This window comes from Mytilus galloprovincialis, chromosome 14 (genome assembly GCF_965363235.1).
Source record: "Mytilus galloprovincialis chromosome 14, xbMytGall1.hap1.1, whole genome shotgun sequence".
Classification (NCBI taxonomy): domain Eukaryota; kingdom Metazoa; phylum Mollusca; class Bivalvia; order Mytilida; family Mytilidae; genus Mytilus; species Mytilus galloprovincialis.
In genome coordinates, this window is record NC_134851.1 from 72894380 (window position 1) to 72914098 (window position 19719).

General features: G+C 31.6%; 1 protein-coding gene across 2 annotated transcripts in view; it reads left to right on the forward strand.

Moving 5' to 3' along the window:
- Positions 1-19719, forward strand: part of LOC143059532 (hyccin-like) — an 80001-nt gene that overhangs the window by 12710 nt on the left and 47572 nt on the right. Inside the window, exon 4 of one of the 2 annotated variants that reach the window (XM_076233045.1) lies at positions 11634-11768. In XM_076233045.1, coding sequence (XP_076089160.1) covers positions 11634-11768 — 135 coding nt within the window. Of the gene's footprint in view, positions 1-11633; positions 11769-13779; positions 13834-19719 lie in introns of those variants that run through there. The other variant, XM_076233046.1, reaches the window with a different exon arrangement.

Sequence of the window (19719 nt, forward strand, 5' to 3'; positions counted from 1 at the left end):
TTAATATGGGTTTTTTATCCTTAAATGTTTTACATTGTCTTAATACTGAGTTTTATCCTTAAATGTTTTACATTGTCTTAATACGAAGTTTTTATCCTTAAATGCTTTACATTGTCTTAATACAGAGTTTTATCCTTAAATGTTTTACATTGTCTTAATACAGAGTTTTATCCTTAAATGTTTTACATTGTCTTAATACAGAGTTTTGATCCTTAAATGATTTACATTGTCTTATAACTGAGTTTTATCCTTAAATGTTTTACATTGTCTTAATAGGAGTTTTATCCTTAAATGTTTTACATTGTCTTAATACAGAGTTTTATCCTTAAATGTTTTACATTGTCTTAATACGGGGTTTTATCCTTAACTGGATTAACATGATTAATGACATAGTTTTATCCTTAACTGGATTTATGACATAGTTTTATCCTTAACTGGATTTATGACATAGTTTTATCCTTAACTGGATTAATGACATAGTTTTATCCTTAACTGGATTAATGACATAGTTTTATCCTTAACTGGATTAATGACATAGTTTTATCCTTTACTGGATTTATGACATAGTTTTATCCTTAACTGGATTTATGACATAGTTTTATCCTTAACTGGATTAATGACATAGTTTTATCCTTCACTGGATTAATGACATAGTTTTATCCTTCACTGGATTAATGACATAGTTTTATCCTTCACTGGATGACATAGTTTTATCCTTCACATGATTAATGACATAGTTTTATCCTTAACTGGATTTATGACATAGTTTTATCCTTAACTGGATTAATGACATAGTTTTATCCTTCACTGGATGACATAGTTTTATCCTTCACTGGATTAATGACATAGTTTTATCCTTAACTGGATTTATGACATAGTTTTATCCTTAACTGGATTTATGACATAGTTTTATCCTTAACTGGATTAATGACATAGTTTTATCCTTAATTAATGGATTAATGACATAGTTTTATCCTTCACTGGATTAATGACATAGTTTTATCCTTCACTGGATTAATGACATAGTTTTATCCTTCACTGGATTAATGACATAGTTTATCCTTCACTGGATTAATGACATAGTTTTATCCTTAACTGGATTATAATGACATAGTTTTATCCTTAACTGGATTATAATGACATAGTTTTATCCTTCACTGGATTAATGACATAGTTTTATCCTTCACTGGATTAATGACATAGTTTTATCCTTCACTGGATTAATGACAGTTTTATCCTTCACTTGATTAATGACATAGTTTTATCCTTAACTGGATTTATGACATAGTTTTATCCTTAACTGGATTAATGACATAGTTTTATCCTTAACTGGATTAATGACATAGTTTTATCCTTCACTGGATTTATGACATAGTTTTATCCTTCACTGGATTAATGACATAGTTTTATTCTTAACTGGATTAATGACATAGTTTCATCCTTAACTGGATTAATGACATAGTTTTATCCTTCACTGGATTTATGACATAGTTTTATCCTATTATAGTTACACTAACCTAATTAGGATCTTAGTCAACCTTCTAGTGTGAAATTTTGAGAAAAAAATTGATTGATAGCATTGAATTACAAACTTAATAGATTTGTATGTGCTTTGCTAAAAAAAATTCCTGTATCTGAAATGTTTACTATGTTCATGATGTTCAGAGACCAGATTTAAAACTTGTTAATATTGTCACATTCTCACCTAAACTAAATGTGTCTATAGTATTTATCTAATATAAAAACAAGTTATATACAAAATGTAAAGATTAATTTAAAAACAAAAATTTTAATGCTTAAAAAAACAATAGAAATAGAAATTGACAATTATAATGTTTAAGCATTCTCACATTGGCATGTGCTGAAAGTAATCCTCAGAACGTTCATCTGTACCCTGGCTACAAAACAAAACTTGGTGACCATTTAAAGGGAACACATCAATTGCGACCTAGCCACAAAAAGAGAACATTTCATATTGGGTCTATGTTATAGGCTTCTTAAGACAAGAAGATAAACTTTACATAAGTAATACATCTTTGAACTGTGGAAGAGAATACAGGGCTTTGCAATGAATATCAAATATCATGTGTATGTATATATATGACCGTTTTGAAAAAAAAAATACACGCTGAAAATGGGCAAAATTTCACGTTATGTTGTTTCATTCAAAATCAATTTTTATCAATTGATAGTAAATAAGTGAACTTAATTTATACTACATTATTGGTTCACTGTTATAGACAATTTATTCACCTTTCTTTTGCTGGTTGTTGAAAAAATCTTCAGTGGTAACAAAGTTATGATAAAAAGTGGAATACTATGCGCTTGTTATGAAGTTTTGTACTTTTGTTTTTAGCTTGCTCAGTGTAGTGATAAAAGAGAAAAATAAATCAAATTTATGCTATTATGTGTTGTGTTTTCTCTTCTTGTATATAAATTAGCAAAAACTACCTCATATATCAATATTGCAGTACCCTAGCTAAAGATATATGCCATCAAAGTTGGATTTACAAATAAAGTGAAAAAATGTCTTGTCCGTAGACATGCATTCCCTAGTAAACTGGAAGTGTAATAACATTAATGTTGCATTGCTAAGTTCATGCTCTTTAGTAGATTTGAAAACACTACTTAAATTTGTTTTGTACCCTCTATTAATAGAGGAAGAATTTGAAAAAAATGTCAGAATGTCTTGTCTGTAGACACATGTCTTGTCCGTAGGCATGGATTTATATCAATATTGCTTGGCTTTATAGGGATATATTGTTTCTATGTGTTGTTTAAACTTAGAAATATGTTATTTTCAATTAACAAATGGCAATTTAAGTGTTTTAATTTTTTGTAAAATTACTTTACAGGAGTGGATTTTAAAAAGTGTCAAATTATCAGTCATAAAAAGCATACCTTATTTTACTTCAATATTTTTATTCCAGTTGCTACATACCTTAAAAGATTAACTAAATCAAATGAAGAAAAAGTATTTCTCTCTCTCTCTGACTTTATCTTTTGCATTTCAGTATTACCAGCAGATGAGGAAGTGTCTACGGACAAGACACTTGTACATAACAAGTATGAAAATCAATTATTTGTCTTCTTTGGAACTTAAATCTTATTTATAGGTGATGAAAGTTATTTGTACAAATAAAAACTCAGTATTTTTAACATAAATATAGTCATAATTAATTCTAACAGATATTTTTTGTCATCTAAAATTGTCTTGTCCGTAGACATTACCTGACAATAAATTTGTTTCTAATTTCCTCGAGTTCAGTCTGATTTGATAGATAAAATGTATGTTATTTTTTCGAGAGAACACATTCAACTATGTCAAAATTAAGTTCAAATAATAGTTTGATTGTTTAAAACAGTCAATATGGATTTCAGTTAAAAGTCTGACTCACCGTCACTCAATGTGTCTTCATTTTGGCTTAATCCATAAATTATTGAGATATGTAAAGAATTATGGGTACATTTTTATATTTTCAAAAATTCAAAAAAAAAAAAGAGCTTAAAATTTAATCGGTAAATTTTAATCTTATCTTTAACAATCATCTTTTAAAGCATTTAATTAAATATCAATAAAATGTCTTGTCCGTAGACATTATCACAATGTATTTGTTTCAATTTTCCTTGCAATTCAGCATCATTTGATAGATAAATATGACATGTATGATAAAATGTATGTTTTTTTTTCAAGAGAACACATTCAACTATGTCAAAATTAGTTTTTAATTATGCATTTAATTAAATATCAATACAATGTCTTGTCCATAGACAAAACATATGAATTTTATTATAATAACTAAGTTTGACTGTTTAGTGTAAGAATATGCATCAATTAAGTTATTGAAATGTTATATACACCTAAAGAAAGGTTTTTTTTTGGAAGTTTTGTTATTTATAAATTAGTTTAAGTATAGTTTGAGCAGATAAGATTAATGATCAAAGAAAGCTACTGTTGTTTGAAATAACTGTGAGTTAAACATGTTCTTGTCATTTTTTTCCCATTCAAAATGTTTGAAATTCAATAATTCTGAACATTTTTTGTTGTCTTTATCATAAACCTAAAATCTAAAACTGGTGACCATGTCTTGAAGGCAACCATTAAATAAAATTAGACAGTTTTTAAACACCATTTATTTAATAAAAATATAAATATTTCTTCCAAAAATTGCATGTTATATAAATGCTTCCAGTGTTAGCCTAACGATGGCTATTTTCATAATTAAAACCATTTCTGTACCAAAATATCAAAAGGGGTTTTTGCTGGTGTGATTTTCATTTGTGACTTCATGTGAAACACAAAGTGTACATCTGATTGTGGCTAGGCCGTAGGGTATAGGCTTAACAAATTTTCTTTACCAAAAATTGTAAAGGGGAACCATTTTAGTTTAGAATTAGAAAGACCTCACTGTGTTAATCTTATATTTGTTAATTCTGTCTCATTGATTGACATGCTATTAAATCGCTTCTCTTTCTCAATATCCTTCTTAAGGTGTTTAAAGTTCTAGCCACATGTCTCCCAAATCAACAGCATGTTAGGAATATCCTTACAGCCATCTAATCACAATACCCATGCTACAGACGACCTTGCAGCTGTCAAATTGTCATACCTGTTCTAAAGATGCTTTGTTGTCTGTCAAATCCAATCAGTTTTTCCGTCACACCCATAAGATACTTATATCAATAAGCCAAGTAAATTGGATACTATTCATCACGGTATCTGTCATTCAATCTCTCGTCACAATTTTTTTACAGAATTAATATAATGCAAAAAAGTAGTCTTTACTTGGGGGTATAACAAAGATTTCAGAAAAATATAAAATAATATCTTCTCTTGTTATTTTATATTAAAAGTAATAAAGAAAACAATATATATTGACTGTGCTTTGATAGAATGTTGAATTTGACTTGTCATAAGATGAAAAACGAACTTAATAGATGAAAAACGAACTTAATAATATGCAGGATTTGGTTTTATAAGGCCCGAATAGACAGATATGGAAAAAATAGTTTCAACAAAACACTTGTGCCTGGCCTCAGCCATAAACCTTTTCAGTGAATTGAAAGAGTGTTTGTTTTGCTGACTTCGGTTGGATACTGATATACTGTATATCATTGTCACTAAAAAAGTTTATCAAAATAAACCCTATATATATATATACATCTGTACTTGTACTTATCATGTAGACCTATACATTTTTGTGGACACCACTTTTTCATGAACTAAAACAATTTTAATTTGATATTTGATTCCATAGTTTTAGTCTGCATTGAATATTCCACGTCGTGGTTCCCCTGTACTTTGTATGAGTCTGCATTGAATATTCCACGTCGTGGTTCCCCTGTACTTTGTATGAGTCTGCATTGAATATTCCATGTCGTGGTTCCCCTGTACTTTGTATGAGTCTGCATTGAATATACTTGTCGTGGTTCCCCTGTACTTTGTATAAGTCTGCATTGAATATTCCATGTCGTGGTTCCCCTGTACATTTGTATGAGTCTGCATTGAATATTCCATGTCGTGGTTCCCCTGTACTTTGTATGAGTCTTCATTGAATATTCCATGTCGTGGTTCCCCTGTACATTGTATGAGTCTGCATTGAATATTCCATGTCGTGGTTCCCCTGTACATTTGTATGACTCTGCATTGAATATTCCATGTCGTGGTTCCCCTGTACTTTGTATGAGTCTTCATTGAATATTCCATGTCGTGGTTCCCCTGTACTTTGTATGAGTCTTCATTGAATATACTTGTCGTGGTTCCCCTGTACTTTGTATGAGTCTGCATTGAATATTCCACGTCGTGGTTCCCCTGTACATTGTATGAGTCTGCATTGAATATTCCATGTCGTGGTTCCCCTGTACTTTGTATGAGTCTGCATTGAATATACTTGTCGTGGTTCCCCTGTACTTTGTATGAGTCTGCATTGAATATACTTGTCGTGGTTCCCCTGTACTTTGTATGAGTCTGCATTGAATATACTTGTCGTGGTTCCCCTGTACTTTGTATGAGTCTGCATTGAATATTCCATGTCGTGGTTCCCCTGTACATTTGTATGAGTCTGCATTGAATATTCCATGTCGTGGTTCCCCTGTACTTTGTATGAGTCTTCATTGAATATTCCATGTCGTGGTTCCCCTGTACATTGTATGAGTCTGCATTGAATATTCCATGTCGTGGTTCCCCTGTTCATTTGAATGACTCTGCATTGAATATTCCATGTCGTGGTTCCCCTGTACTTTGTATGAGTCTGCATTGAATATTCCATGTCGTGGTTCCCCTGTACATTTGTATGACTCTGCATTGAATATTCCATGTCGTGGTTCCCCTGTACTTTGTATGAGTCTTCATTGAATATTCCATGTCGTGGTTCCCCTGTACTTTGTATGAGTCTGCATTGAATATTCCATGTCGTGATTCCCCTGTACTTTGTATGAGTCTTCATTGAATATTCCATGTCGTGGTTCCCCTGTACTTTGTATGAGTCTGCATTGAATATTCCACGTTGTGGTTCCCCTGTACTTTGTATGACTGCATTGAATATTCCATGTCGTGGTTCCCCTGTACTTTGTATGAGTCTTCATTGAATATTCCATGTCGTGGTTCCCCTGTGCTTTGTATGACTGCATTGAATATTCCATGTCGTGGTTCCCCTGTAATTTGTATGAGTCTGCATTGAATATTCCATGTCGTGGTTCCCCTGTACTTTGTATGAGTCTTCATTGAATATTCCATGTCGTGGTTCCCCTGTACATTTGTATGAGTCTGCATTGAATATTCCATGTCGTGGTTCCCCTGTACTTTGTATGAACTGCATTGAATATTCCATGTCGTGGTTCCCCTGTACTCATGAATTCTACAAAAATGGATATATCTTAAATAATAATGAATCTGTATAGTATAATATATATATAGATTCTATACACAGCTTGAGTACTATACAAATTTATTTCTGTGTTTCAGAAAATTTTTAATTTTCGATTTATTTATAATGTCATGAATGTGAGGATTGCTAATGCTTAAATAATTAAAATATAATTGTCTAGAGTGAAGAAATATTACTCCAAGATTCTGTGATCTATTGAATTTGTTTCTCTTATTATTTTTAGACCCTTTGTAGGAAAACTTTATCTGTTTTTTTTCAAACATTTTCAAAAAGATGTCTTTCTTTTTGATGTCATCCTTTTTATGGATACAATGGAATCACAAAATCAAAGGGAAGTAAGAAATTATGATGTCATTAAAAGACGCATTATCAAATTTTGACCAATGAACACCTGAGATCAAACAAAAATAAATAGTCAACTGTCTGGAAAGTAAATCTGTAAAGAATTAGAGAAATATAGTTTGTTATTTCTTTAGAATCAGGGTGATTCATAGCTTTATATATTTTTGTTTAGAGGACTGACCTGTCATAATTACAATAGGAAGACGCTATATGATGTACTAAGACATATGTTCTGAGATCTATATGTGTTCTATATGATGATACCTGTACTAAGACATATGTTCTGAGATCTAGATGTGTTCTATATGATGATACCTGTACTAAGACATATGTTCTGAGATCTAGATGTGTTCTATATGATGATACCTGTACTAAGACATATGTTCTGAGATCTAGATGTGTTCTATATGATATGTACTAAGACATGTTCTGAGATCTAGATGTGTTCTATATGATGATACCTGTACTAAGACATGTTCTGAGATCTAGATGTGTTCTATATGATATGTACTAAGACATATGTTCTTAGATCTAGATGTGTTCTATATGATGATACCTGTACTAAGACATATGTTCTGAGATCTAGATGTGTTCTATATGATGATACCTGTACTAAGACATATGTTCTGAGATCTAGATGTGTTCTATATGATGATATGTACTAAGACATATGTTCTGAGATCTAGATGTGTTCTATATGATGATACCTGTACTAAGACATATGTTCTGAGATCTAGATGTGTTCTATATGATGATATCTGTACTAAGACATATGTTCTGAGATCTAGATGTGTTCTATATGATGATACCTGTACTAAGACATATGTTCTGAGATCTAGATGTGTTCTATATGATGATATGTACTAAGACATATGTTCTGAGATCTAGATGTGTTCTATATGATGATACCTGTACTAAGACATATGTTCTGAGATCTAGATGTGTTCTATATGATGATACCTGTACTAAGACATGTTCTGAGATCTAGATGTGTTCTATATGATGATACCTGTACTAAGACATATGTTCTGAGATCTAGATGTGTTCTATATGATGATACCTGTACTAAGACATATGTTCTGAGGTCTAGATGTGTTCTATATGATGATACCTGTACTAAGACATATGTTCTGAGATCTAGATGTGTTCTATATGATGATACCTGTACTAAGACATATGTTTTGAGATCTAGATGTGTTCTATATGATGATATGTACTAAGACATATGTTCTGAGATCTAGATGTGTTCTATATGATGATACCTGTACTTAGACATATGTTCTGAGATCTAGATGTGTTCTATATGATGATACCTGTACTAAGACATGTTCTGAGATCTAGATGTGTTCTATATGATATGTACTAAGACATTTGTTCTGAGTTCTGAGATCTAGATGTGTTCTATATGATATGTACTAAGACATATGTTCTGAGATCTAGATGTGTTCTATATGATATGTACTAAGACATATGTTCTTAGATCTAGATGTGTTCTATATGATGATACCTGTACTAAGACATATGTTCTGAGATCTAGATGTGTTCTATATGATGATACCTGTACTAAGACATATGTTCTTAGATCTAGATGTGTTCTATATGATATGTACTAAGACATATGTTCTGAGATCTAGATGTGTTCTATATGATATGTACTAAGACATATGTTCTTAGATCTAGATGTGTTCTATATGATGATACCTGTACTAAGACATATGTTCTGAGATCTAGATGTGTTCTATATGATGATACCTGTACTAAGACATATGTTCTGAGATCTAGATGTGTTCTATATGATATGTACTAAGACATGTTCTGAGATCTAGATGTGTTCTATATGATGATACCTGTACTAAGACATATGTTCTGAGATCTAGATGTGTTCTATATGATGATACCTGTACTAAGACATGTTCTGAGGTCTAGATGTGTTCTATATGATATGTACTAAGACATATGTTCTTAGATCTAGATGTGTTCTATATGATGATACCTGTACTAAGACATATGTTCTGAGATCTAGATGTGTTCTATATGATGATACCTGTACTAAGACATATGTTCTGAGATCTAGATGTGTTCTATATGATGATACCTGTACTAAGACATATGTTCTGAGATCTAGATGTGTTCTATATGATGATACCTGTACTAAGACATATGTTCTGAGATCTAGATGTGTTCTATATGATGATATGTACTAGGACATATGTTCTGAGATCTAGATGTGTTCTATATGATGATACCTGTACTAAGACATATGTTCTGAGATCTAGATGTGTTCTATATGATGATACCTGTACTAAGACATGTTCTGAGATCTAGATGTGTTCTATATGATGATACCTGTACTAAGACATATGTTCTGAGATCTAGATGTGTTCTATATGATGATACCTGTACTAAGACATATGTTCTGAGGTCTAGATGTGTTCTATATGATGATACCTGTACTAAGACATATGTTCTGAGATCTAGATATGTTCTATATGATGATACCTGTACTAAGACATATGTTTTGAGATCTAGATGTGTTCTATATGATGATATGTACTAAGACATATGTTCTGAGATCTAGATGTGTTCTATATGATGATACCTGTACTTAGACATATGTTCTGAGATCTAGATGTGTTCTATATGATGATACCTGTACTAAGACATATGTTCTGAGATCTAGATGTGTTCTATATGATGATACCTGTACTAAGACATGTTCTGAGATCTAGATGTGTTCTATATGATGATATGTACTAAGACATATGTTCTGAGATCTAGATGTGTTCTATATGATGATATGTACTAAGACATATGTTCTGAGATCTAGATGTGTTCTATGTGATGATACCTGTACTAAGACATATGTTCTGAGTTCTGAGATCTAGATGTGTTCTATATGATATGTACTAAGACATATGTTCTGAGATCTAGATGTGTTCTATATGATGATACCTGTACTAAGACATATGTTCTGAGATCTAGATGTGTTCTATATGATGATACCTGTACTAAGAAATATGTTCTGAGATCTAGATGTGTTCATTTTGTGATGCTGGGTTTTCTGTCTGATTGAGGAATTACACCCTATGTTCTTTTACTTACAAGATCATTGAATCAGTCATAACATTTTCAGTAGATGTTCACATTTTGAACTCCGTACAAAAATTGTTTTGTAGCCGCCCTGTAAACACAAGTTTGATTGATAGGAAATAATTAGAATGCAAATGAAAATTTGATTTATAAAAATGAAATAAAAAGAGAAAATATCATTTGATAAATAAATGTGAAGTTTATAGCCCTATTTAAGTAGAGATACTAATAATTGATGATTAGTGGAATCTGTGTCCTGGTTTGTTTATTTTGTCATGAAGTGAGATGATCAATGATGATATATTAATTAGGGTACCATTCAGTTCATCAATATTTAAAGGTATTCTGGTTCATGCAGCACTATTTGATTGCCATTCAGATATCTCAATTGTACTGGTACAGTTATTTTTAATACTGAAGATACTTTAGTACCAGTCAGAATTACAAGACGGAGGTAATTAGGGTACCAGTCAGAATATCAATACTGACATGCTCTGACTATCAGATCAGGTTATCTGTAAAAGCAGCTGGGGCATTTCATGTTACGTAACTCTTGTCTTTCCGTCTGGTAATTGTCACTAAAATTTGTTTCTGTTCTCAAACTTTGCCTCAACCCGATGCTGTAAAGTGTATACACAATGCTTGAATGGTGTCACTTTTGACGTTCATGAGTTATGCCCCTTTATAAACATAAAAATTGCTGAATTTTTTGTTTCCATTCAGCTTCAATCATATATGTTATAAAACTTGTACACAATTCTTATTACCACAAAAAAAGGATCAATTTGAAGTTAAGTGGCATCACATTTCTTCAGTTCTTGAGTGATACATGTCCTTTTATAGCTGTAGCAGAGGGACCTATGGTTTACCCTTATATGTCTGTACCTCTGTATATCCGTACGTCCCAAAATTCTCCATGTTCTCTAACTTTAGATTGCTTAAAACCAAATGTTATGAAACTTATTAAATATTGTTAATATATTATTGCTTATAACCACTTAACACAGATCAAATTTGAATTTTGGTGGCATCACATTTACTTTTCTAGAGTTTTTCCCCTTTATAAATGGAAAATTCACTGATTTTTTCGTTTCTGTTCTTCAACTTGTGTCAATCCAATGTTATAAAACTGATAAACAATACTTAAAACCACAACATGCAGATCAAGGAAAAATTTGGTTTTGTCACTTTTAACATTCTTGTGTTATATCCCACCATAACATTTTATGTATAAGCATAGGCATTATCTATGTCCAATGTACACATTTCTGATTTATTTTGATATGTTTTATTCAAATTTATTTTATTTTGTAGGTTCTAGATCCGATTTGTCATCAGTTGTTTGAGTTTTACAGATCTAATCAACCAGGACTCAGATTGTTTGCCCTGGAGTTTATACCAACATTGCAATGGGTTTACCTGTCTTCTCTCAGTGTTAATGGTAAAAAGGTAAGTTTATACCAACATTACAATGGGTGTTATCTGTCTTCTCTCAGTGTTAATGGTAAAAAGGTAAGTTTATACCAACATTACAATGGGTGTTACCTGTCTTCTCTGAGTGTTAACGGTAAAAAGGTAAGTTTATACCAACATTACAATGGGTTTACCTGTCTTCTCTGAGTGTTAATGGTAAAAAGGTAAGTTTATACAGTGAAACCTGGGTAAACCGAACCCTGATAAAACCGAATTTCAGTTTAAACCGAACAATTTTCAAAGTCCCACACAATTTCCCTATCAATTTGCGTTAATTTAACCTGAAAAAGCGAACCCTGTCAACACCGAATTCCGAACGCTTTTTGAAGGCTCGTTAGTAAATTTGTATTAAAACACTACCTGTCAAAATAGGTCGATAGCAATCAAAACAAAAAAGTATTTTTAATTACTTGCATGATTTAATTAAACTAACACAGGATGACCCCGAGTGTATTTGAGGTTAAATCAACTAATGAGTTGTTATTTCCAACTAATTAGCATGTTTGTGTCCATGCATTCAGTGATCAAATGATTTTTTTGTAAAGAAACGTTAAACTATTGCCCCGATCGCCGAAAAGAGAAAGAAAGGAACTTTCCCGGAGATCAATCAAATGCACGTTACTCAACAATCTCGGACGCAAATAATTACGGCCACAAAATCGTAACTGCCATTCTGTAGTTAAACTGTTTAAAAGATAAGATAAGATAACTTTATTAGCACTAACACATTGACAATAAATGGTTATGGCAACAAATTAAAGACTAACTACAATAACATATATACAATGAAGGAGTGACAGTGGATAATTATGAGAGAAATATATAAATAAATAATAGTTTTAAAACCATTAACTGGATTAATAAGTCATGCAACACAACAAGGTCAATGGCTTTTGAATCATGTTTACGGGATGTCGGATTCCCTTTAGAAGCCCTATATATAATTCAGATGCTCCTGTAGATTTCCGTTTGCTATTTAGCAACGATAAAGTCCGAGAATAAGTTGGATCTTGCTGCTGTTTAACTCTTATCTTGTGGCGAAGTATCAATCAGCGGGGGCCAGTTTAGTCTGAGAACTCGTGTGTACAGATAATTGAAAATGGCGACCTCAATTCAACTTCGAAATTGTCATTTGACAGAGACTTGGAATCTGAATTGGTCAGTAAATTAAGCAAAATCGCTCCAATTCGGACATCATTGAACGATTTATAGTTTCACAACGACGGCCGTGTTTGAGGGAGTGGCGTTTGATATATATAAAAAAAGAATGTAGCAATACGTATACGTCCATCTTCATCTACTTATATTTTTACATTTACATCAAAATCAACACAAAAATAAATTGTGGTCTGTTGTGTCACTTATTATCCCTTGTCAGTAAGTGCCAACATTATTAGAATGTCGACTTCCGTTTACCTCTACAATCCGAACACCTGTGAAAACCGAACAAAACAGAAAGTCCCGTGGGTGTTCGGTTTGGACAGGTTTCACTGTACCAACATTACAATGGATCTACCTGTCTTCTCTCAGTGTTAATGGTAAAAAGGTAAGTTTATACCAACATTACAATGGGTGTATGTTTTCTCTCAGTGTTAATGGTAAACAGGTGAGTTTATACCAACATTACAATGGATGTATCTTTCTTCTCTCAGTGTTAATGGTAAAAGGTGAGTTTATACCAACATTACAATGGTTTTATCTGTCTTCTCTCAGTGTTAATGGTAAAAAGGTAAGTTAATACCAACATTACAATGGGTGTTACCTGTCTTCTCTCAGTGTTAATGGTAAAAAGGTAAGTTTATACCAACATTACAATGGGTTTACCTGTCTTCTCTGAGTGTTAATGGTAAAAAGGTAGGTTAATACCAACATTACAATGGATCTACCTGTCTTCTCTCAGTGTTAATGGTAAAAAGGTAAGTTTATACCAACATAAAAAATGGGTGTATCTGTCTTCTCTCAGTGTTAATGGTAAAAAGGTGAGTTTATACCAACATTACAATGGATGTATCTTTCTTCTCTCAGTGTTAATGGTAAAAAGGTAAGTTTATACCAACACTACAATGGGTGTTACCTGTCTTCTCTCAGTGTTAATGGTAAAAGGTGAGTTTATACCAACATTACAATGGGTTTACCTGTCTTCTCTGAGTGTTAATGGTAAAAAGGTAAGTTTATACCAACATTACAATGGGTTTATCTGTCTTCTCTCAGTGTTAATGGTAAAAAGGTAAGTTTATACCAACATTACAATGGGTGTTACCTGTTTTCTCTCAGTGTTAATGGTAAAAAGGTAAGTTTATACCAACACTACAATGGGTGTTACCTGTCTTCTCTCAGTGTTAATGGTAAAAGGTAAGTTTATACCAACATTACAATGGGTTTACCTGTCTTCTCTGAGTGTTAATTGTAAAAGGTAAGTTTATACCAACATTACAATGGGTTTATCTGTCTTCTCTGAGTGTTAATGGTAAAAAGGTAAGTTTATACCAACATTACAATGGGTTTACCTGTCTTCTCTGAGTGTTAATGGTAAAAAGGTAAGTTTATACCAACATTACAATGGGTTTACCTGTCTTCTCTGAGTGTTAATGGTAAAAAGGTAAGTTTATACCAACATTACAATGGGTTTATCTGTTCTCTCAGTGTTAATGGTAAAAGGTAAGTTTATACCAACATTACAATGGGTTTATCTGTCTTCTCTCAGTGTTAATGGTAAAAGGTAAGTTTATATCAACATTACAATGGGTTTACCTGTATTTTCTGATTGTTAATGGTACAAAGATATGTTTTTGAAAAACCTTCAAGGAATTTGACCAAAAGAAGCTTTATTATATACATTGAAAAGAAATATGGTAACATTCATAATAAATCAAAAAGTTGTATGTGTAAGGCACTGTGCATAAATCTAACTTAAGACTACTTTCAGCAAAACATATGTTTTGTTAAAGATTTAGTTCACTTATATAAAACGGACTGTAGTATGATGTCCATTATCACTTAACTAGTACACGTTTTTGTTTAAGAGACCAGCTGAAGCAGGCCTCCTGGTTGGGGATTTTTTTGCTGTGTTGAAGACCCTTTGGTGACCAACAAACATTTTTCTGGTCTTTGGTCAGATTGTTGTCTCTTTATCACGTTCCCCATTTCCATTCTCAACTTAAGTTGTTAATTGGAGGGCAAGCTTTATTTAGTTTTTGTCCATTAATATATAATGGTTCTTTTAAGGAGTCGTGTATCACAGCTATTTTTTTTTTCCATTAATATATAATTGTATTTTTAAATCATCGTGTATCACATCTATTTTTTTGTCCATCTGTCTGAATGTGTTAATGATATCTAATGATAAGTATATGATTGTGTTGTGTAAATCAATAGTGTGAGGGGAAGCTGTGAGATCGTGTGTGTGAACACCTGGCCTAATTAGCACCAGGCCTGGATAGAAATACTTATTTGGCGAAATATTTGTCGGGTAGATATTTATATAATTTATAATCACTTATATTATATTGAAGTTTTTTTTTAGCTCTTTTCACATGAATTCCTTAATAAAAAATGGCCTGTAATTTTGAAATATAAAATGAAGGTTCAGGTTCTTAGTTTATTTAAAAAAAATGTTTTTTCTGTTTATTTAAAAAAAAAAATCTTCATAAAAACAAATCTTTATAACATGCATGTATAGGACATGTAGGGGGAAAAACAGATTTGGTTAAATTTTTGTTGATAAGCATTGATTGTTAGTCTACCAATTGAATATGCATATTTTCATCTTATTCCTTTGACGTGAATTACTAATGAATACTAAGACAAATGTTATATGATGTATTTTGTAAAATTTTGAAAATGAATACGCAGAAGTATTCTTACTAGCTACCGGTATACCAATTTTTGTCGAGCCTTCAACTTTAGTCCAAAAAGAGAGACTGAGGGATCCTACATTCCGTCGTCGTTGTGGGCAGCGTGTCCACAAATTTTCACTTTGGGTTAAAGTTTTTGAAATTTTAATAACTTTCTTAGACTCTCCTGGATTATTACCAAGCTTGGACAGAAGGTTGTTTATGATCATAAGATACTCAATGTATCCGGAAGTAAATTTAAAAAAAAATAAAACTCCATTTTTTCCATATTTTACTTATAAATGCATATATATGGACTTAGTTTTTCTGCCAGGAAATATTACATTCACTCTGTGGTTAAACTTGAAAATTTAAAGAACTTTCTTATACTATTTTGGATATTTACCAAACTTGGACAGAAGCTTGTTTATGATCAAAAGCTAATATCTAGAAGGAAATTTTGTTTTCGTCCAGTTAACATTACATCCAGTCTGCAGTTAAAGTTTTTAAACATTTAATATTACATTCATAAACTATCCTGGATTTTTACCAAACTTGGACAGAAGCTTTTTACAATCAAAAGATAGTATCAACTGGAATATTTTATTGATTTATTTCCTCATTAGCTCACCTGACCTGAAAGGTCAAGTGAGCTTTTCTCATCACTTGGCGTCCTTCTTCCATGTCTTCCATCGTCGTCCAGCGTCTGTCGTCCGCAAACTTTAATGCAACTACTGGGCCAAATCTAACCAAACATGGCCAAAATCATTATTAGGGTATTCAGTTTAAAAATTGTGTCCAGTGATCCGGCCAACCAACCAAGATGGACGCCATGGCTAAAAATAGAACATAGGGGCAAATATATAGAGCAAATTTGACAGGGTTAAATTGTTTATCAAGTCAAGATCTATCTGCCCTGAAATTTTCAGATGAATCAGACAACTTTTAAATTGTGTATCGTTGTTGGGTTGCTGCCCCTGAATTGGTAATTTTTAGGAAAGTTTGCCGGTTTTTGTACGCCCATCAAAATTTTGACGGAACGTATTATGGTATACAAATGTCCGGTGTCCGTCCGTCTGTCCCTCTGTCTGTCCATCTGTCTGTCTGGCGTAAATATGTCACACCGTAACTTGAGAACGACTTATTCAAATTTTATGAAACTTAATATAGTTGTTTCTTATGATGGTCAAATGATCTGTATACTTTTTGGTGAAAATAAGATTCATACTTTTTGAGTTACGGCACTTTGTAACTAAAACAGGGGGTGTGTTTTTTTCACATGTCACACTGTATCTCAAAAACGATTCTTGATTTTTCGTGCCATATCTCAAAAAATGATTTATGATTATTGCTTAAAACTTTACACATGTCTTTGTTATATTAATCTAAAGATCTGTATACTTTTTGGTGATGATTCAAAATTCCATTTTTGAGTTATTGAGTATTTTGTAAAAAAGAGGGAGGGGTTTTTACATGTTGTGCCGTATCCAAAAACAATTTATGATTATTGTTTAAAACTTTACACACTATTTTGTTATATAAATCTTAAGATCTGTATACCAGTACTTTTTGGTTTTGTTTCAAAATTTTATTTAAGTGATATTTAGGTTTTTGTAAAAAAAAAAAAAACGGGTGGGGTGGGGGGTGGTTTCACATGTCCCGCTGTGTCTCAAAAAGAATATATGGTTATTGCTTAAAACTTTCTCAGAAACTATTTATGATTATTGCATAAAACTTCCACACAAGATGTCGGGCGTATCATGTGCTCATGGCGCAGCTGTTTATTGTTATTATCTTGAATATTATTATAGATAGAGAAAACTGTAAACATCAGTTATGTACAGCAAAGTAAGACCTAAAAATAAGTCAACATGACCAAAATGGTCAATTGACCTTCTAAGGAGTAATTGCACTTTATAGTCAATTTTTAACAATTTTCATAAATTTTCATAAATTTTTAGAAAATATTTTTCACTGTAATGACTTGGCCAAGTTCATATTATAGATAGAAATAATTGTAGCAACAAGAATGTTCAGTAAAGTGAGATCTTCAAACACATCACCATCTCCAAAACTCAAATTTTGTCATGAATTTATCTGTGTCTATTGTCTGATATGCACATACTCAGACCAAGGTGAGCGATTTGTAGTTTTTTTCTAGTTGATTATTATTTTGAATATTATAATAGATAGCGATAAACTGTAAACAGCATTTATGTTCAGCATAGTAAGATCTATGAATAAGTCAAATTACCAAAATGGTCTGTTGACCCCTAAAGGAGTTATTGCCCTTTATAGTCAATTTTTAACAGTTTTTCGTAAATTTTTGTAATATTTTATTTTATTTCTGAAACAAAAGCATTTAGAGCAAATCTTACAGAATAAAATTGTTCATTAGGTCAAGATCTATCTTCCCTGAAATTTTCAGACCAATCAGGCAACCCGTTGTTGGGTTACTGCCCCTGATTTGGTAATTTTAAGAAAATTTGGCAGCTTTTGGTTATTATCTTGAATATTATTACAGATAGAGATAAACTGTAAACAGCAATAATGTTCAGCAAAGTAAGACCTACAAATAAGTCAACATGATAAAAATGGTCGATTGACCCCCTAAGGAGTTATTTCCCTTTATAGTTAATATATAACAATTTTCATAAATTTTGTAAATTTTTGTAAATTTTTTTACAAAATATTTTCAACTGTAACTACTAGGCCAAGTTCATTATAGATAAAAATAATTATAAGTAGCAAGAATGTTCAGTAAAATAAGATCTACAAACACATCACCATCTCCAAAACACAATTTTGTCATGAATCCATCTGTGTCCTTTGCTTAATATGCACATAGACCAAGGTGAGCGACACAGGCTCTTTAGAGCCTCTAGTTTATATTCCATTGAGTATTATTGGGATAAATGCCTAAATATTATTTAAGTTCTTTATTTCTTTGAATATATTTTTTTTTATCATGTTTATGCATATTTATTATTTAAACTTTCCCCAACATCTTAGATGTGAAATATCTTAACATCTTAGAATTTATTTAAGATTTAAAAACAATATTAATTTGGTTTATAATCTGTTGCTAGTGTTGGAAATGTAGTATTGACTATTAGCTTTGGAAAACCTCAGTCACTGATTATTACTAAAAAGAAAGCAATATAAGTTTGATATATTTACCTTGAAGCAGAACGTGACATATACAGCCCTCTTAATGACGGTTTCTCATTTAACAAGTCTTAAATTAATAACGATCTTATCATACCAATTCTCAGGTGTCAATTTAGAAAACAAAATTTAAGAGTATCAGTGGTATTAAAGTCTAGTTTCTAATTTTATTGTTTATTTATTAACTATTATAAAAATAAGGAGATGTCACTAATAATTGCCATATTGTATTTAAGTCAAACTTTTCAATTTATTAAGAATAATTTTTTGCTGTAAATTGGACAGCCATTTAAACAACATAATCTACGACAAAAATATAAACAGAGCTAGGAGAAAGAAGTTCAATATTAAATAAAAGTGGGTACAATCATCATCAGTCAGCGTTTAGAAATATTATGATTAACAGTGATCATGGAGATGCCAGCTGAGTGGAACTAAGGAATTTTTCTTTACATTAGAGTTAGTACATAAATGTAATATTTGAGTCTTTATTGCAGATCAGCTGTTGCTAGATCGTACTGATGAGGTCAACACTTAGTTTGATAATTGGTTATTTGGAACGTTGTTTTTATATTTTGATAAGCTTATGAATTATTTTATTCTTTAGATGCCAGTTCTTGCTTAAAACCTTAAAGATTTTACAAACAGCCATCTTTCATTAGACAAATTCCAGCAAATCATACTGTTCCCTTACTTAAGTGACTCGACATAATGGTCCATATACAAGTGTGTAGCCCTTTGTGCTTAAAGTAAATATTCCCTTTATTTAAAAAAAAACCCACTAATAACACTTCCAAAACACAGCTTATCATTGCTTTGAATTTAAAGCATCATCTCAGACAGTGGTTGAATGCTAATTATTTATTTTCAGCATGGGTGCATGATCTTAAAAGATAACCATTTTTGTACTGACAGATTAATGAATG